This window comes from Apostichopus japonicus, chromosome 23, assembly GCF_037975245.1.
Source record: "Apostichopus japonicus isolate 1M-3 chromosome 23, ASM3797524v1, whole genome shotgun sequence".
In the NCBI taxonomy this organism is placed as follows: Eukaryota; Metazoa; Echinodermata; class Holothuroidea; order Aspidochirotida; family Stichopodidae; genus Apostichopus; species Apostichopus japonicus.
The window spans coordinates 5,145,799-5,167,551 of NC_092583.1; the positions used below are offsets into that span (position 1 = coordinate 5,145,799).

At 35.5% G+C, this 21,753-nt stretch overlaps 1 protein-coding gene across 10 annotated transcripts in view; it reads right to left on the bottom strand.

The window, feature by feature from the left end:
- LOC139965076 (uncharacterized) overlaps positions 1 to 21,753 on the bottom strand; it is a 122,803-nt gene that overhangs the window by 28,217 nt on the left and 72,833 nt on the right. For 4 of the 10 annotated variants that reach the window (XM_071967270.1, XM_071967263.1, XM_071967264.1 and 1 more), the window contains 7 exons: positions 21,591 to 21,734; positions 18,404 to 18,481; positions 16,918 to 17,481; positions 13,317 to 13,478; positions 10,048 to 10,180; positions 9,341 to 9,526; positions 5,808 to 5,917 (listed from right to left, as the gene is read on the bottom strand). In XM_071967270.1, the coding sequence (XP_071823371.1) occupies positions 5,808 to 5,917; positions 9,341 to 9,526; positions 10,048 to 10,180; positions 13,317 to 13,478; positions 16,918 to 17,481; positions 18,404 to 18,481; positions 21,591 to 21,734 (1,377 nt within the window). Of the gene's footprint in view, positions 1 to 3,957; positions 4,049 to 5,807; positions 5,918 to 9,340; positions 9,527 to 10,047; positions 10,181 to 13,316; positions 13,479 to 16,917; positions 17,482 to 18,403; positions 18,482 to 21,590; positions 21,735 to 21,753 lie in introns of all 10 variants that reach the window. The other 6 variants (XM_071967267.1, XM_071967266.1, XM_071967269.1 and 3 more) reach the window with 5 other exon arrangements.

Below are 21,753 nucleotides of genomic sequence, written 5' to 3' on the forward strand. Positions count from 1 at the left end.
AAGAATTGTCACTGTAAGACATGTAATTAGTCCTTCATTATTGAAAGTTGACTATTTTAGCTTTAACACCCTAATGACTTTGCTCCCTGTATGTGTTATCTTTAACTCAATGAAATTTCTGAACATGAATTATTTATATAACAAACCTCACATTCTAATTCCCTAGAGCAAAATTGATCTGAAAGTCAAATGAATTTCCACTGTGGTCGAGAAATTAAATCTTGTGAAGAGTAAGATATTCAAATAAGCCAGATCCTTGAAGTGAATGGGGATGGTGTATCTAAATAGATATTGCAACATCATACACTTTACAATGACAACAAAGTGCTAAGGAATATCAGAGAAACTCAAGGTGCCCACAAACCAGTATCTTCAAATGAATTGTGCTTATGAATACTCTAGGGTTGCTAAACAATTTTGTTCATATGTAATGTTTGGATGTATCAAATGAAAGTAGAAATGACCAAACTGTAAGATTCTTTCAATTTTGGGTTTGGTTGGTTTTAAGCGCCACCCATTTTGAGTTGCTAACCAGGAAGGCCAGTGTGAGAATGTTTCTCTCCTCTCGGTCATGGAAATTGGTCTGTTTATTGCTAACCAGTTGAAATGCTAACCAGGCGATGATAAATAATTGAATGGAGAGGTGTGCAAAACTTCACAAACTTATTAAGGGCGTATGCTACATTATTACTCGTGCAGATGTTTGAACACTCTTCTACAATTCAATTTTCTGTGAACCAAGCTGGGAAAGGTATCAGACTTCTACAACATGGACAAGCTGAATATAACAAGACAAAACCGTAAAGGTAATCTAACTAGAGTATTAAGGGAACTAACATGTTGTCAGAGAACTTGAGAAAGTGTTTAAAATGAGAAACAGCACATTGAAGAGACGAGGTGGCCCTATTGATATTCTTATAAGCATAGACCATGCTCACTTACTCACAGGCGAAATGATCAAGTCGGATGGACTTGTCACACAAGTCTCCGTTAGTATGGACTATCTTTGGTGGTGGAGAAAATGACCAAACAGAGAGTAGGGTGATGCATATCGAGATCAGCAAGCCAGTAGATTTGACATGAATACAGAACTGCAGCAAAAATTAGCCACACAGCAAGTTGAGTTTAAGTTTAACCCGCCACAAGCGCCACATTTTGGAGGTATTTGGGAAAGGGAAATAAAATCATTAAAGAATGCTCTCAGGTGCTGTCTGAATGATCGAGTTCCTAATGAAGCAGGTCTCCAAACCCTAATTACTGAAGTTGAAGGAATGATTAACTTAAAGCCTTTAGGATATGTCTCTACGGATGTTGCCGATGTGGATCTGATAACACCGAATCTTTTGCTCATGGGTCGGCGAGACCCTACGTTGCCTCCCGAAGGAGGAGACCAGAAGTAGGAAACTTGGAGACAAAGTCAACTGATCATACAAATATTTTGGAAGAGATTTATAACTAAATATCTCCCGAGTTTACAAATAAGGCAGAATTGGTCAAAGGAATCAGAAAACTTGAGGAAAGGAGATAGAGTTTTGGTCTTTGACAATCAAGTTCAGAGGGGTGATTGGCTTGTAGGGGATGTGGTTGAGGCTTATCCTAGTCAGGATGATAGTGTTAGGGTTGCAAATGTAAGGATCAAAGACAAACCTTACAAGCACCCTGTAGTGAAGCTCATCAAATTAGATCAGTGGAGATAAGTGGACGAATATTGTTTAAACTCAGGGAGATTTACATAATATTTGTTTTTTTTAAGATTTACAGATTTTTTAATATTTTTTTAATATTTTTTTAAGATTTTAAGATTTATTTAAGATTTACATAACATTTGTTAAAGTCACCTGATCTGATTCACATGAAGGATCCAGATAATTGCACAAGTTTGTACTTAATGTTATCATAGATTTGGTAACTTATGCTGATATTTGAATAATGATGGCCAATCCCAATGAAGGAAAAAATGCCTTGATGTGTGGCAGTAACTGGGGCAAAAATGGACATTAAGAAAAAGGAATTTGTGTTTATATTCTTGGAATGCAGCAAAACAATACGTTCATTTATCATAATGTGACACTTGAGTATAAAACCTGTGCAAATCCACCCCACCAGAAATAGAAAAATATGATACAGAACAAATTGGTATAGTATTTTTCTAATTAAACCACTGAAAATATACAGTTGTCATTCCAAGGCAAAACAAGAAAACTCAGTCTTTGGTTCAAACCTCTTAGAAGTTTCCAAAGTATTAAGTGCAAATGTCCTTTCAGTTAATTTGTTAAGACACAATGCAATTAACATTATGCCTACTAACTGAAGACATTAGAGTCAAGACGCCTTATTGTAATCATTCATTAAGCTTGAATGGTTTACAGAACTGACTAGGAGTGTCATTACTCTGATTAATAATAACATTGTGTATTATCAAACTGAAACACTTGTAAATGAGTACTACTGTGATTAGAAATAGTTAATATTTCAGATAATTATTCAAGGTTAAGCTGCATGATTAGTAGCAAAGGGGTCAACCAAGTGATGGAAATAGGTACGAACTTAAACAAAATGTTGGAATCACTTGTGTTTTCAATGAAATAAGAAGATTAAATTTCTGTATCACTTCAAATGATATCCTAGACAGTGTGTGAGATTTATGGCTCCTGTCAATGGTTTTCCAGCTCAGTGCAGACACTTGCCGTTATTTACAGAATGTACCAAGGATGAATAAATCAAGTTTGGTCTGTAATGTTCAAAAAGGAACTACGATGATCCAGCATTGAGATGATACAAGACAAAGAACATACTGGTTTGTATTGGGAATTTGCTTCAAAATGGAGGATAAACAAAATGGATGTTTGAAAGCACATCAAATATCTTTTCCTCTAATGTTATTTACCCTTTGGCTCTCTCAAATTCAGATTTTCTGGAAAGAATTTTTACTCCTTTTTTATGACTATCATATTTTGACAAAAACATTCATATTGCTAACATTTAAAAGTAAAGCAGAGCAAAAGCTATTGTGTTTGTTTCCATTTCACAATGGCTGAATATAAGCAACTAAATTCACACATGAAACAATGTAAAATGCAACTTTGTCACGAAAAAAAAAGTTTTGGGAGAATGCAACAAGAGCAGCAATTTTTCTTGCAAATTTCTTTCCATTCCTTTTGTGGCAGTATTTGATTCCTTGTGATGCAATCCAAGTTATATGGTTCTGTAACATGCAATATTTATATTAATGCATAATAGAGCACACAATGCAGTCTATGCTGATGCTAATACAATTCTAAGCAGTCAGCAAATCTCTGAACACTAATGCAAGCAATTACAGTATTTCATGGCTACAAGAAAGCACATACCACTCCTCGTTTTCTGAATATTTTGTAATTTCATAAGGTTCTGATATTAATGTCAGATAAACTACAGTTTACCATAGGTTTATTCATGCATGCAACAACACTCAACACATAATTGCTCAACATTAAGTGTACTTCCATCCCATCTACCTTCCTCCCAGGAAATTTGGACCACTTCTCACCCCTAACTTAGGACATGTATTGAAGCACATTCAGTATATTTTAAATCTTCTTATTTAAATGTAGCCTACAGTGTTGATTACTTAGGATGTAAAGTATTCACAAAGCTTTGTACAACATACCGGAACAAAACGTCCTATTGCAAGCTATTACCTTGCCTCTACGAAATACAGAGGTATGTACAAAGTGCAGGTGGCTCATATCAACTGCATTCATAATCCATTTTTGTAGAATAAACAATCACTTTATCATGCAGTAATTATTCCTGTGCAACTGAATGTATAACTTGGTATTAGACAAAGTCAACCAGTTATTCCATATAACATAAAATTGTATGTGCAGTATGTAATGTGAACAATACAATACAAATACACAATCAAAACACACATTGACACGAGCATGCTACATGATGATATGATTTAGTACTTACATGTCATGAATATTCATGATTCAATGGTTGAATCAAACATGGCATCTGGGGTGACATCTACACTGCTGTACTGTGGCAAGGATGTAAGATGCTTTTTTGGAGGAAGTTTGCAAGAGGCAAGCAAAATGCATAGATAGAGTGATTACAATGGTTAGTGCAGGCCAGAGACCAGGCAGATGGAGGGATACACCTAATTACTTTTCAAACATGACATTAATTCATTTACTTTTCAACCAATGAGCTTTTATATCTTCCAAGTGACTGTTCAATACTACAACAGTTGCTTCCATTAAGTAACTGTATAAATTATTAAATCATGTTATATGACACTAATAATAAAGGGAGCAACTTGCTCAAGGCTTCCCCGGGTCACCACATCACATGAATTCATAACCCAATACTTCTCTGTCACAAAACATAACTATATTCTCAAAATTCCTTCTTATTACTTTCATGTCAAATTAAACCACCAAAATTTGCAATATTGATAACATTGCTACTGTTCATCCTACTTGGCTTGTAACATCAACTGCCAAACTTGTGACACTTCACTTGAGGTCACACTGTCATGATCATATGGTTTACAGTCTCAGTTTAAGGGAAATGGGCTTGAGAGTTATTTTAACATAACTTGAGGAAGTTATAGCTTAAGGTGCAGAGAAAATGATAGGAACATGATGACCCATGAAAAAAAAGCTTCAATGGCAGATATTGGATGACTGGCATGGTATACATGAAGATCCTATGTCCCAAAGTAAATGTTGAAAGAAATATTGGTCCTTGTGAGTTCTGTCAATTTGACATTAAGAACCTCTTGATTTTAAACATTTCAGATTCCTTTCTAGTGCATAATTTACTTTTGACTCTATTAATATTGTTTCTACCACAAAGAAGCAGTAGTTATAGCTGGTTCCATTGAAAAACTTAGTTAGTTGAAAATAAATTTCTAAACCAACGAAATGGAAGCTAAATAATCCAATTGTCTACATCTCATGCTTCAAATACATTATCTAAATGACAAGGCATGAAAATAGTTGAAACTGTAGATCATACATCTCTAAAATGACAATGGTATTAATTTCAAAGAAATGACAAATATGATGCATGTGTGTACCTAGAATACAGAGTACAGCTAGGCTTATATCTTTAATATAGCTAATATGTTAGGCAAAGCAACCATCTGGATGGAGAAAGCACAAATATGATGCATGACAAATATGATGCATGTGTGTACCTAGAATACAGAGTACAGCTAGGCTTATATCTTTAATATAGCTAATATGTTAGGCAAAGCAACCATCTGGATGGAGAAAGCATTCACATGATCCAATCACCAAATACCTTACATATGAGACATAACTTTTACCAGATGTTAGTACTTTTTTAATAGGGTATGCGATCTATCATTTTACTGGGAAGTCTTTACTACAAGTCTGAACAAAAATGTGTTGATCAAGGAATACTCTAGATGCATTCTCTCATTATTTGAGTTAAATAAATGCAAGGAGAGCTTTGCAACCTCTGTCACATTGACATTCTAGTACTTATGAAAGCCACTTTATTTATTGCTATTTACAGTAACAATTAAGAACTTACTTAAAATCCTAGTCCACTTTTACCTTGTATCTGTTTAATGATCAACAAAATTTTTTGCAAGAGCGAACATTCCTAAATTTACATGCAGTGAATCAAACAGACCGCTTTCCCAATAAAGCATGTTATGAACCCAATGTAACTTGCTGAAAGAATGTAATGATTGATCGTTGAAAAAGGTGAAGATTTTATACCAAAAACAAAAGAAATATTTAAATTCTTTACCAACAAAACAGGCCTTAGAAATGAATAGTTACCTCTGAAGCTTCTGATACATCAGAATCTATGCTCTCATTCTCTGGTCTCTCCAATCCATTTTCATTTTCATCGGTCTCCGAGTTTCCTCCTCTGTTCTCAATCAAATCACCTGATTTCAAGAAACAAGTGTCAAAAGATGTTGATAAGCTACACCTTAAATAAATGAGCATACGTAGACATTGATCAGTTAAACCTTTTTTCTTACTTTTTGAAAAAAAGAAAACATCAGAGGCTGATGATATAAGAGATTTGTGATTCTTTGAATCCTAGGTCAATTGCAGGTTGTTGCTGGAGGCAATTACAGTGATTTATCTATGTCTGTTTTTTTCTGATAGATTTATGCACGTTCACACTTGACTCAAGTGGCCCACAGGGTTTGGCTTTTTTCTCTATGTATAGTTTTGCATTGAAATTCACTCATTTCACACATTTTGACATTTTATTGAGATTTGGTCGATGTCAAGAATTATTTTCCTTGCATGAGGCAGCTAGCAGCCTTGATGGTGCAGTATATAGTGTTACCATGTTACATGATGTATTGAACCCTTGTGCTATAAGCAAGTTGATGGCATAATTCTGCAAGAATTGGAAAGAAAATCTTTCCATTTTTGGCATTTTACAAGACTCTATGAGGTCTTAAGTTGCCATTATTGACAGACAGACAGTTTTTCTGAAGTCTTAGAAATACACTGGAACAAGGGAATGTTCATCCAGCCAGTAAATCTTTGTGCAAAGTTTTAATTAAACAGGTTTTTAGGTATGAGACAACATGTATATATAGCTATTTGCATTTCCACTGTCATCATAAAGATGAGTGAAAAACACAGAATAAAAAATAATCAAGTTAAATAAATCATTTTTAGCAAGACAATTAGTAATGAGAACCCATATATTGTAGAAAGAAAATCTGGTTACAGGTTGTGTGAGTAGAGTATAGAGCGATTAATCAAGTAGTTGGAGAAAGTATTGATATTGATATTATAAAAATTTCATTATTAAAAAGTAAATGAAAGAAATACTGTAACACCAATGACAGATACAAGGTGAAGGAGTCAACTGTAACTCATTGTAATATGTAGCCTAGCTTTGTTAGTAAGGCAGCAAGGAATTTGAAAGAGCAATATATGTCAATGTGTTGCTAGGAGTTTAGTTAAATATGTTAAAGTATATGTAACCTGTTTATGTAAAACAAACAAAATTTGTGTTAGAGTATAAATAACCTGTAAGAGCCTGCCTGTACAGTAAGTTGAAACAGATATAACATGTTTGGGTATATGAGCAAAAGAGTCATTAGTGTTGGCCAGATTGCTTAGCATTGCTAAAAGTGCTACAAGGTTTGTAAACTACTTTCAAGAAGCTGTTGACATTGTTTTTCAGACAGAGGAGTGTTGGACTAGACAGTTAAATGTTGTACTGAGGAGAAAAGCTCAAGAGTGGTAGCAAAATGAATGTTGAAGATTTGGAACGAGCCACCATTATTTCACTATCTAGCATATTTGTTAGTGATACTGATCACCTTTTCAAAAGGACAATCCACTGGAAAATTATTTTTGACCAATGAAAAAGGAACCAATTCTAACATCCTAGTGAAATTGCAATTCCATCATGTATCATTCTCTTTGAGATAACAACCTTTTGAAATTGACATGCTTTGTACCAAAAGTGTACTTAGAGCAAACAGGTGTTATGTCATAGATGCAAACTGACAACTTTTCCCCCCTTAAAATTGTAAATCAAATCTTCTATTTAAAAAGAGGGAGGTATTAACATATAAATAAACTGCAGTCATTGAGGACATTCCCTTAATTTGAAACCCATCCAATCCAAATCAACAAAAACAAAACAGTTTGTTGCAATCACTGTGTATTCTATGACATCACACCTGTTTGCTTCAGGTTCACCTATGGTATCAACTGTGACAGTTTCAACTATCAATATCTCAGAAATACTATGCAGGAATTGTATGCAAATTTTGCCAGGATGTTTTATTGTTAATGTTCTTCTGTCATTAGTCCATAAAATAATACATTTCTCTCTGCACTATCCTTTGAAGAGTGAAATTTACGTAAGTAAAGCATCAGTGGTATGCAAAATCATATATGTGTCGTGGTAGAGTACATATGTAACGTAGGATGTTGCATAATGAAGAGATACATATATGAGAGAAATAATAAATGACAATCACCATGTAAGAATGTTTTAGTTTACAAGTGACTCATACACTGATTGTACATGGCATGCATACAACATGTCGGAGGGTGGGTACCTGTATAATAGTAATAGGTATTGAATATATGGTGAAGTATATATGCAGCATGTTGGCAGATAATACTTTGGCAAGAATAAGAACTGATGGCATGTAATTGCTGTAGAAGTGACAGGAATTATAGAAGGAACATTAATTGCTTTCAATTTAGTAAAGGTTTGCTATGTATGATACTAAACAACAAGAGGATTGGTTGTCTAAACTATTTGATTTCTAAAAGACGTGGTAACAAAGTTTTAATACCAAAAACGCAGGGCTATCTGTAGGTGGGTACCCTCACAGATAGCTGCAGGGCAATGTGTAGGTGGCTACCCTCACATATAGCTGCAGGGCAATTTGTAGATAAGTACCCTCACAGATAGCTACAGGGCAATGTGTAGGTGGGTACCCTCACAGATAGCTACAGGGCAATTTGTAGGTGGGTACCCTCACAGATAGCTGCAGGGCAATGTGTAGGTGGGTACCCCCACAGATAGCTACAGGGTAATGTGTAGAAGGGTACCCTCACAGATAGCTGCAGGGCAATGTGTAAGTGGGTACCCTCACAGATAGCTGCAGGGCAATGTGTAGGTTGGTACCCTCACAGATAGCTGCAGGGCAATTTGTAGATAAGTACCCCCACAGATAGCTACAAGGCAATGTGTAGGTGGGTACCCTCACAGATAGCTACAGGGCAATGTGTAGGTGGGTACCCTCACAGATAGCTGCAGGGCAATGTGTAGGTGGGTACCCTCACAGATAGCTGCAGGGCAATGTGTGAGTTAATGTTATAAATGCTATATCCACCCATCTCCATTCTACAGTATAAACCAGAGGAGTTTACTCTCAAGTAAAAAGAAGAAATAAGTTATGCCACAGAATGTTCAAAGGTGAACACAGAATCCCTATTCAATCTGAAAGTAAGAAAATATGGAGAAAGAGAAAGGGTAAGGAGGGAGGGAGAGGAAGAAGAGTTGAAAGCTGATGGAAGAAGAATTATAATCAGAGATGGTAATAGGTTTATATGCAGAGTTGTAATATATGTGATGATCAATGTGCTCCTTCACTGAAAGAGCTAAGCACACTGATTGTACTTTAGTATATCCCAAGAGGTTAGGAGAGTAAAAGAAGTTAGCTTGAAATCCGTATCCATGTTAGTATTGGGTGACGAAAATGCATGCCTTGTGAAAGCTTGTTAAAACTGATGACTTCTTCAGAGAGGATGTTAATGATGTAAATGCTGCTCATGGGGTGCGCTCAAAATAAAGAAAAGAATTGCTTGATTACTCCAGTGAAACTCTGCCTTGCCATCGTCATCGTTGCTGTCTGTTTGACCGATTCGACGGACTACGACAGTCCCCCAATCCGAGTCGAGTCCCTTGTAATTGTCGGGGTCGGCTGCTTTCATGGACTCAATGAGACCATCACTGGGTATTCTAACTTCTATCAAACCACCAGCATATTGGTCTAAGTCTGTGTAGAAGATGACGTTAGCAAAACACAATTGAAACACGGACGGACAGAAGCTATGAGAAAAAACTTGGAAATTTGCCAAATAACAAAAAATAAATCATTTGGGGCATTAGGTGCCGATTTTATAATACAAATAGTTGCTAGACTTAATTCTTTGTTTTGACTTTGCTCCCGTGGTGTTCATTCTGAAATTGTAAAGTATGGAAATATCAATACAGATTAATTAACCCGATTACACAAAACCCTGTATCCGACCTGTTTACATATAAAAAACACTCAACAAATTTCACGATATTTACTCTGCAATTAAACATTTTACATTAAACAAGCTAGCATTGTCAGGATATCCCAACCAGAATGTCATGGATTTGAAAATGACCCTTTCAAAACTAGGGCTCAAATTTCACAAGTCAGAGAAGCTTGAACTTTAATTGGTGGCGATGATGACATTAATCTCTTAATTGATGTATCCCTAAGATATGTAATCATGTGATTGGTTCTTTATATAGTAACAAGCTTACCAGGCTGATTGAAGTAGTATGTTGCCGTGGAAACACGAAATGGAAGTGTGTTGTCCAATGAGTAGACGGAGGACATGACCTTTCCTGCACCTGATGATTCCAACCCTGCAATTTCATTTTCAACTGATGACACCTGCATGGGGTCAAAGGTCAATATAAAAGTTGAGTAACCTAGATAAAGTTAACTGTCAAAGAGGAGGGGAGAAGTGGGTGAGAGGATGGGAGAGGAGATGAGAAGGGATAAAGTTTGCCAGATATAAACTGTTGATATTAGTGGCTTTCAGAAATGATAGAATTTTATTTTACATTTCTGTTGCTTTTATTGTTTTAACAGGATAAATGATGGCTGGATGTAGATATAAATATGGCGAGAATAAGAGCTTATAATATAATAGAGGGAAACAGAGAATATGTCTAGGAGTTTTAACATTATATTCTGACCATGTTGTTAGTTATGTATTATCTTTTCAAACATGCATGTCTACTCACCCATACGCTTCAACTGAAGGTATGCTGCCAGACATTGCCATACTACATAGCTCATATGTACAAACACTGAACTCAGATTAACATCAAACTGTGACATAATATCAAAACTTTGAATAGGTTCCTTATGGCATCAGACATTATTTAGTCTTCTCTGGGAATGAAATTTATCCTCAAAGCTTTAAAGGAGTATCCTTCAACATAAAGCTACATAAAATCCTATCAGCTCTTTACCGCTTTAGGTGACTTCAAACCTTCTTTCATCTTCTGAAAATGTCAAAGAGATTAACTGCAAGCCAATGTTATCACTGACACACAAAATATATATTGTGTGTCATCACTGACACACAAAACAACTCTTTCACATCAAACCAATAAAGAGACAACTAAATGTAAGATACAATCAGCAATATAACAAAGTTAAACATAACAAAAACACAAATATAAAAAATTCACATCAAATTAAACTATGCAGTCAGGAAATATATTTGCACATTTTACACAAAGAGGCAGACACACAAATTGTGATTACATGTCAGGTTATACACAAAATAAATATGAAGGGTATCACTTTGTAACACAAAATAATGGCTTACAACAGTTTAAGAAAATAAAGATTTTAATGTAAATAGTCTTAAAATCGTACAACGGTGACTGAAAGGGACTTGTAATGATCAATGAACAATTCCTTCATTTCTACATTAGTTTGTAGTTCTGATTCATGTTAAAATAAACAGTTATGAATATCATTTCTAAAATTACTTTATACTCCCAAATCAGTACAATATGTCTTTTTAGGACATTTTATTGGTAACATTTTTCTCTGTTGTAATAGTTTATAGACTTATTAAGCAGTCTTTTTAGGACTAGAGTTACCTGATTCAAACCCAAATTAATTTTAATTAATAATACTTATTGAAACAACTGAATTTCTAGAAATACAGTTCAAGTATAAGCTACATTCAAATAATTTGATAAAGAATGGCAGTAAAGTAACAATTTGTTTTGGATACATTAAATTGACATTCAATGCACAAGAATGAAATGGAAACTTCATATGTTGAGTTAATATTTTCTTAAAATGGCACAAAGCAATGCAAAAATCAAAGTGAATACCTCACTTTATAATCACCTTTAAACCTAAAGTAGAGAAAACTGAACAGTCATGAAGGATCCATTTATTAAAGAGGGTTACTTGCAACAGATAACAACTCCCCTGCCCCCCCTCCCCCACTTGTTCTGCTACCTCCCTCCTTCCGAAATTGTACAATAGACCATAGTCAAGAGCTTAAGAACTGGTGAGCTTAGCAAAATCATTTCCATACCCTGACATCATTTTAACGATGATATAACTGCATCTTCACCACAAACATCTCTAACACACGCCTCTTCTTCAAAACTCCATCAAATTTTCAAGTGTCCTTTGTCACATGAGAATGAAATCAAGAAATGTTTTCCAATTCCATCTTTTTCTTTGACATTTGCCCATTTCCCTGGATCAGAACAAACATTCATTCAAGGATGACGATTAACTTAGTTTAATATATGCATATGTACATATATACTATTTATTAACGACTTAGTTTAACATATTATACGTATAGGTTAATATATTATATATGTTCTTATACTATTTGTTGCTTTCTTCTCTCCATCCCTTGTCTAATCATCCCCTTATATCTATCTCATTGTGTTCACCATGCTCATTAACCTGTCTGTATTCTGTGTTTGTTTTTGTCCCTTCTGTTACTTGTCATTTAGCCTCTGAAGAAGATCCTGCTAGGATCGAAACGTCAGGACGTCAGGCCAACTTACTTTTACAAATTCTATTACACAGGCTCTCTAGTGGATAAGCAGTTTGCTAACAGTTTTATTTTATTTATAATAAGGTTAATATATTATACATACATATGCTATATATAATAAGGCTAACATATGGTATGTACATATACTATTTATAATAAAGGTAATTATATATTATATATACATTATATATATTATATATACATATACTATTTATAATAAGGTTAATATATCATATGTACAAATACTATTTATATTAAGGTTAATCTATTATACGTACATATTAACATATACTATTTATACTGAAGTTTGACATATTATATGTACATATACAGTACTATTTATAACATAGTTTAATATATTATATATACATACTATTGATAATAAAGCTTCTTTGTCCTTTCAAATTTTCAGAGGTTACATGTGTGCTATCCAAGGATGGAACTTTAATCAATTAAATAATGGAATCAAGGAGGAGCTTGCTCTGATTATGAAGTTCTGATCAGGAAAGGGAAGTTGCAGGGGGGCAGAGATGGCAGTTTGGTCTTGGTGCTCAAGACTTATTTAAGAGAATTGCCCATAAATTGAGATGATATGCATCTAAGCTCTGCCTTACATCCCTTAATGTTGCTATTAGTAATTCATCAAATGTAGTTACTTGCATTCAATCAATATAAGTAGATAACTTATATTATGATTAAACATTCAAAAATAATACCAAATATTGCACATAATGGAAAAAAGGTAAACAGCATGACATATTGCACACAAGTAACCTATAAAGATTCATGCCATAGAAATCATGCAAAGTACAACCAGGTGGTCGTCAACCAAATAAAACTCAGGAGAATACAGAAATCTCGATATGCAGGCAATACTGAGTACTAGGATATACATGGAGAACAATCAACTCAGGAAATGGATATGTTATGCAGGCGATAACGAATCATTCGAGACACCGAACATTCAACTCTCTCTACCTCCACTTCATTCTGAGATACTTGTGCGACAGTCAGAGCTAATTTGTCTTCGAGAGCAGCCAAGATCTCCTCGGCTATATTGTCATCGATGGTTTCTACCTCCTGCTCTAGCTGGAGCAACCTCTCCTCTAGGGTGTAAACCTTACCAGCTGAGAGGTAGACCTGAGAAAAGAAAACAACACATGTGTTAATAGCTAGGTTAATGAACTGTGCTCATTAATAATACATTTCTAATTTGTATTCACCATGCTCATTAACCTGTCTGTATTCTGTGCATGTTTGTGTCCCTTATGTTACTGTTACTTGTCATTTAGCCTCTGAAGAAGATCCTGCTAGGATCGAAACGTCAGGCCAACTTACTTTAACACATTCTCTTACACAGGCTCTCTAGTGGATAAGCAGTTTGCTAACAGTTTTATTTTATTTACATTTCTAATTAAGATACAAAAGACAATTAATTGCATCGTCTCCAAATAATCCAACCCATCCCTGATCAGATATCGACGATCATGTGTCATGGTCTCAATTATATTATACCGGATAACATTGAAAAGCGAAAACTGCAAATCTTCATGTGCTTTAAAGATATTATTTCACTGCACATATCCAGAAGGTCAGTAAGCCTTTATCCTCTTAATAATATCACCCCACTGCACTAAGATATCCTTCTAAATTTTAACATCAACTGAACTCAAGTTAGCCTGTAAATTATTCCTTTTCATTTTGAAAAGTTTGTCCATTAAATAGTTATCAAACACAAAAGGAAATTACTTCTCCAAGGTTGTTCAAACTTTCAACATGACTCTGCTCAAGTTAATGAACTGGACTGCCATGGAATTTTTTATATGGGTTATTATTATCAAAGATGAACAATATCATCACAAAATCACCATTTCAATGAACGGTCGAACATGACATGCTGTTTAATAGTTCATAACATGTTTACAGACATATGTCAAATGATCCAAACATATTAAAACCGAATCAATTGGAAAGTCCATTCACAAGCTCAAAGCCTTGAATAAATCATTTATACACACAGTTGACGTAATATCTAGAACCTTGATTAGTGACAAGAGACAGAAGAAAAAAAATCACCCACACACACAGAACCATGTTGGTATTACATTCAGACCGAGGACCCCATTGTATTTTCCATTGTTCAAATCCACGTACCCTAACCTTAACAATACCCCATACAATAGAATTCTTCTGAGGACGTGGTGATTCTTTACTAATCACAACCGAGGACCTGGAATTCTTTTGTTCAAGTCCTTGGTCAGATAGAAAAACATACGCACAGACATACACACAAAGTGAATGCTATTTCTTAAGTGGTAAAAACCCAAAGCACTAGACATTTTGTCTAACACACGTATCCTTAATTTTGCTTATAGACTGCAGAAGCCAATAATAAAGGCATTAATTTTTTTACAATCATGGATTATCATCTTCTCAGGCAACAGAGAGCCTTGATAATTGATCCAACCTCTCAGAAACTCCTCTTTGTTCATATTATGTAGTGATTTGGATTGGAGCAAACTTTTAGGCTCTTACATGTCAGACAAAGTCAGTTGATTAAATTCAAAGCGGATTAAGCATGGATCCAGAATATCTTCGGGCAAAGCTTTCACTTTGACGGTGAGAGAGTCACATCTTGCCGATGCTTTTAGAGGTTGGCATATGACATCATACCCAAATACTTATAAGTCATCAGTTTATTGCAAAGTAGAGCAAGGATGGCATGCAAGCCATCAAACGGTGATATTAAATGAAGAAACACTAGTACAGAGAGAGCCCTTGAAGAATCTTTTGCCTTTTTTTACAGGTCTGTTTTTTAAATTTGATCTGATTTGTTTCCTTATAGCAACTGTGGCAAGATTTTCCTTTCCAAATTAACTTATATAACTAGGCTGAAAAAACATTGAGGAAAGCTTTCGAGATGCGGCGGTAAAAAGAATGTTATAGAGGGGAAATAAACCAAAGGGAGAGTGACATTGCATGTCTGCCAAGATATTGATAGGAAACAGCCCTAGGATTCACAATTTGGACAAAAGAATCCAGTAGATTAAACCTCGACAATATTCAGAATTATAATTGACACTGGAATGGCACAAGGCGACTAAAATGATCCATTAATCCCACCTCGAAAGGTCATCTGCTGCTAAGTAGAGCCCCATGAGAGGAGTCGGGGAATATTTTCATTTGAGCAAGTTTCAAGAAAAAACAACAACTTAAAGATGTGAAGCATCATCAGAGGGACTTAAACCAATGACAGCTAGCTTTATCTCCCTCTGTGAGATGGAATTTAATCCTAGCATTCATGGACTGGGTTCTTTCCATCCTTGGGTGAAGATGATTTCTTTAAGATTTTTCAGATGCAGAGAAGTGAGGTGCTTGATACAGAGATCTAACTCTCCAAGGTAGTTTACAAACAACAAGTATGACTGTTTATATGTTGTACAAACTCATAGGGAGAATTGAAATACATTCAAATTGTCAGAATTCTTGTTTACTATTGGTGAAAATTCTACAGGGTGATAACACATGTTGTGATTTACAGTTATGTTTAACACTACCCATTCAGCATTGAAGTTTTACTATGAAGAATTGGGTACCTACCCACCCAGCCTACCATTATAAAATTACATTGAAAGGGAACATTAACCAGTGGCGTAGGAAGGTACTTTTGAGTGGGGGGCTGAAGACTGATGGCCGACCTGGGGGAGGGGTCTAAGGGGAGGGGGTGTCCCCCTCCCCTTTGGAAATTTTTGCATTTCCAGGTGGTCTCAGATGCAATTTGGTGCAATATAGCACACTTCAACACCCACTCCATTTTGTAAACTGAATTTTGTATTTTCACCTGGCCTTAGATGCAATTTGGTGCTCCAAATAAGATTTTTTTTCTCATTTGGAAATATAAAAGGGGTTTTCTGACTTGCGAAGCGGGGGGGCGGAATGATACTTCCGTCCCTCCACATTGGCGCCCCCCCCGGTTCCTACGCCCTTGACATTAACCCACTATTAAACCACGCACCTGTTAGAACCATATGAAAATAACTTATTGCGACATTCTGAAGTGTCTGACGAATCAAATGTCTCATTTATTATATATAATTCTATTACTACTCATACAACTATTTACTGGTCAATTTTAGTCGAGAATAGCTCCCAGTTCGATATTAAAATTGTAGTAAAATTTCTCTTATGTTGAGAGCTTTTCTTAGCTGGAGTAACTAATGCATCGTATATTACTCCCCAATGGACAACTAATAATAGAGAACTGTGTTTCCGCTCCTACGACTTTATCAAAATGATAGATTACTGCGTATATTTATGACTGTAAATTAGACAGGCTCTACGTCTCAATGTCTGGAGAATGTTAGAAGAGAATGAAACAAAACTATTGTGTTGATATACACAAGATTAACTACATCTCATGATGCTTAAAGGAGAGGCTTTTAGAAGGGGTAGTAGGGTGTGGGGGGAAGGGACATAGGAAGGCTTTCAGTACCAACAATGTATGCATGTTTTCTACACTCTTAAAATCAATCCATATCACACATTTCTAAGTCTTATGTAAATATTTCTCATTTATTACCTTTTCTTCCAGCTCGGTGACCTGGTTGTAGAGTAAGGTCAAAGGGTCAACAATGCCGTTCTTGACACTGAAGTGATGGTCAAAGACAGACACCTCGAGATCCCCACCGAGATCTTCTCTGTCACTACTCATAATGACATCATCGGCAAACAAGTTGTCATCCTCCAGCACCATGACTGTCGTCTCCTCCTTCTCTAAATCATCATCATCATCACCCTTTAAATCCTGAGGAGGACCCTCAGAATCAAGACACTCTGGTTTCTCCACCGCCTCTTTCATATCATCATAACTGAAGAGGAGAGTGGCAGTCGGGGGCGAATCTTTGCCCGATGTTACTCTAAAGATCATGCTACCAGTGCTGGATGGACTGGCCGAGGTTTGTGACTGTGGGCTAGTAAGGTCCATTGGGCCACTCTCATAGCCATCTAGTCCTGTAGCTGGGCTGATCTGGTCATCTGGCTTGGGTGCGTCCTCATCCAGATGTGCATCCATTACATCTTCTGTTGTGCTAAGGACTTTAAGAGCAGTGGCTGTTATCATTCTAACAGCACTGGCCATGTTTATCTATTGAAGAATATCGGAAGGATTGTCGGATAAAAGAACAAGAATATAAAAGAGATACATATAACTGTTTAATAGTGTGAACAAGCATGATGCAATAATTGCATTGAAACTTTTTCTATTTTACATGGTGTTAATTATACTGTTGAGATGATAGGAGGTGGGGGGGGGTGGGTAGGAACATGGCAAGTTTGCATCTGTACTAGTATAAGTCAGAATAAACAAATTATTTTCTCAAAAACTTAAAAACTAATATTTTCCACGTTTTTTTAACCATATCATTCCAGATGAAGCATGTCAGTTTAACAAAATACAAATTGTCTTCCTAGTTTTTAATTGTTTTGGAATAACATAACATAACAAAATTGATTGATATGAACTGATTAAACAACAATATTTTTTCAAAACTTCTTAATAAGATCATGCTTCTGTTTCTTGTTAACGCTAATTAGGATTCAATGTTTTAATTTTATTTATATGCTACAAGATCTCTATAACTACCTGCCATCGCATTCCTACATACAGTATCTGCAACATTCTAAATTTTTAGTATAAATAAGTAATTACAGAACTATCTTACCAATGAGCCAAAAACTTAGTGTTATTAGTATTTATTCATAGCATGATACATTCAGCGAAATCATAGATCTGAACAACTATCAAGTATTGAACTTACCTGTTTGTGATATAATATATATATATAATAATAAATAATATATATATGTAATAATATCCTTATAAGTATTGTCCTGGACGTAAGTTTGTGTATATTGAATGCAACCTTATGAATATAAATTACTTGTTTAGTACTTTTCAACCAAGTGCCTTCCCATCAGCCTAACTTGTTGGCTTATATTTATTATACATGTATAAATATATATATTTATATAATATATTGATTATACATAGTCTGTACAGCACACACCTCAGATGGTGAGGTAACTTCGGCAGGGAACTGTACCAGATCTCTATGAAGACACTCAACGTCCTCTGAGACCAAACTCTGAAAAAACAAACATATTAGGCAAACATTAGAAAACTAACATGTGAAATGTGTAAGGGAGCATATATTGCATTAAACTAACGAGCAATACATCGCCTTGCAAGTTTAATACAGTATATTGAGAAAACTGTCAATTTCCTTCTTCTGTTTACATTGTAATCTCTAATTACTAAGCAGAATTGAGGCTTAACGAAACTGCAGGAATGGTGAACGATATAATTGTTACCAATAAGTTGCATACAAATTTGTGGAAACAGAGGTTAACAGCAGCTCCTTGGAGAAGAATTTAAACAATTCCAGCTGAATATTACTCTATGTTATTGAACTGATGTTGTACTTATGCGGACAAAACACTCTGACCGTAAAGTGTCTCGACAGAATCCTACAGCTATACCAAGACATTTTGACAGCAACATATTTATGCCACTTTGAAATATTCAAAGAAGTGTTTGCCTTGACAAAATATTCTAACGATTGATGTTTATGTCAGCTTTTGCCCAGCAGTGTTCTGGGATGTACATGTGAAATATCACATGAGTGGGGCTGGGATTTGATTAAGAGCTTGAAAAGCGAATACAAGTCGGCGTACTTGTTAATAAGTAACATTAAAAATATCTGAGGATCCCTTGCAGGTTCCATGAGATGAAACCTGTCAATGTGTTTAGCCCCCCAAATAAAAGACGGTTTTCTGCTGTTAGTTACTGGAAATAAGGCACTTAGAAAATCCTACAGTGAATCAAGCAGGCCTGTAGCTTCAATCAATAGTGATATCCTGTTACATTGATTTAATGATGTCTGTTGCTCAGACTAAAGTCATTACTTTGTCTCCCAGCAGGAGCATAAATCTAAGAAATGTAGGGTGTTTGATCTCGACAAAATCAGGTCCAAAACTGCAGACACTACGAAACTTGACAGAGTAAAACAACTCAAAACATAGAAACTGCCACAAATGATTGAGTATTCGACATTTATAAAATTAAGAATATGAATTATTAAAAATATTAAATGTGTGGCATTCCTCATGTCTATTAGAGTCCTCACTTCTCATTTTATTACAGCATATTACTGTTTAAATGCTAAGAAGCATGTGTCTCTGTCCCAGGAGTGCTTACAGTCATCAGTTGTTAAATAACCTAATCACTTCATGGTAATAACAACATCTACCAAGACTATGATATGCAAATGAGGCTAGGTCTCAGTACATCTGTTATGTAAGTGCTTACAGCTTAACGGTAGGCTATAAACATAAAGACCATTAAGTCTAGTAGAAACATTAAAGAGAATTTCTGAACGGTGACACATCTGTTGGATACCAATCCCACAAAATAACTTTTATTTAGATATTCATCTAAGTTCATTCTGACAATCCTGACACAGAGGTGTACATACATCAATGGGGGGGGGGGGGTAAATTCATTTCAAGACCAACTATAGCATTTCAAGATCAACTGAAGTGATTGGCTGAACTAACTTTTGAAAAATTAGGGGTTTAACATTGGGATCCCTAAAGCATTATATAACTTAAAATTACAGCTGTATACTCAAAGGAAGATGAGGATATATTACATTGTGTACATTGTTATTTTTTTGGGAGTGATAGCAAATCACCAGGGACATAACCAACTTGGATCTTTCATTTAGCTGTAGCATTTTTATTTCATATCCCCAGCCCCCCTGCCCCCCAGCCCCCTGCCCCCCAACTGAAAACATCAATAGAAAGCAGGGAGTATGTATACTTTCTGCATTTACACCATCACCTACACCCCTGACCCCTGACCTACACCTCCTGACTACTCTACTCTTTACTATCAACAAACCAATGGATTATGTTAGGTGGTCAGAATACTGCCCATTTTTTAGCTGAATCTGGCAGATCTGCAATCCAGCCTGATTTAAAATTCCAATAGGTGTATCACCCTCTTAATTTTGATGTGGATCAAGAACCATATAATATTGGAGCAAGTTTTGTCTTCCAAACCATGAGGCAGCTGACGTAATGACTGCATCGAATGACCACAAGGAAATAAATGTATGTAGTTTAGATCCTCCTGTGAGCAGGAACTCGTGAAGAAGCCATCATTGGCTTATCAAAGCCGCAAGCTGACCGAAGTCAGTCTCTTAGATTCATATTGAACGTCCATGATTATGAATTGTCAATTGTCAATAACTCTGTAACTGGACGACATACATTAATCTTGGAGCGACTCAAACTAAATGAATGTTTAGTGGAGTCGATATATTTGGATTGGCTGTGATATATTTCAATATGTAGAACTTTCTCTGTTGAATATTTATTCTTTTGGTTATATAATGTAATATCTCTGATTCTGTTGTGAGAGTTATTGCAGTGTGCTGACTGGATCAAATATTAATATGTGGCTCACGCGCATGATTATTTCCTGTTACTCACAGCTGATCTAAACAGATCAAATGTTCATCGCATAATGAAGGGCACTTGCAAACATGAGAAATTTTAGAAGTGACCAGATAACTACTGGGTATTAATTCCTAGAAGTAACATCAAGAGACCTTTACTTAAAGCTAAATATATCCCATATTGCCAGCAAAAAACTTGAACAGAATTACTGGAAGCATTAAAACTTTAATATTGAAATCTTAGATGGTTTCGAAGACAGGTGCTATAAGCAAATGATCCTACAAAAAACACAATGATTCCATTAGCCAGCGATTAGACAGGTTATTTGTCATATGGTTGATATGACCAAACATTCACTTCTTTGTTACACTAGGTAAGTAAGATTTCAATTTTGAGATTGATTTGTGTAAAACCTGACAAAACATTTCCTAGAAAAGCAATTACATGTCACAAGTTGAAAAAGGTACATATTTCACTTTAACTAGACAGTCTACAAGATTGTTAAAGAACTAGATCCTTGCCCATTTATATCTAAATAATATAAAATTTCCAGATACCACAAATCGTGCCATTACTACTTTGTATCCATGGAACGATCACACATATTTATTTGGCTGGCCCGACTAGCTATAAATTTTGTCACTTTTAAGTTATCAAATTGAACATTTGTGACACACCAAATAGATTACAGTTAGATATGAATGGATACTTTTAATCAGTATTAATACTCACACTAGCAGTATTAGGTGAAGGTGGCGGTGTGTAGATCTCGTCAGACTCAAAGCTACTCATGCTGCTCCCCTCCCCTGCTACCTTTCTTTCCAGAGAATTGAGGACCTGTTCAAGTTTGTCAATGTGGTTTTGTATTTCAGAGAGCTGTGAGTGAAGAGATAAG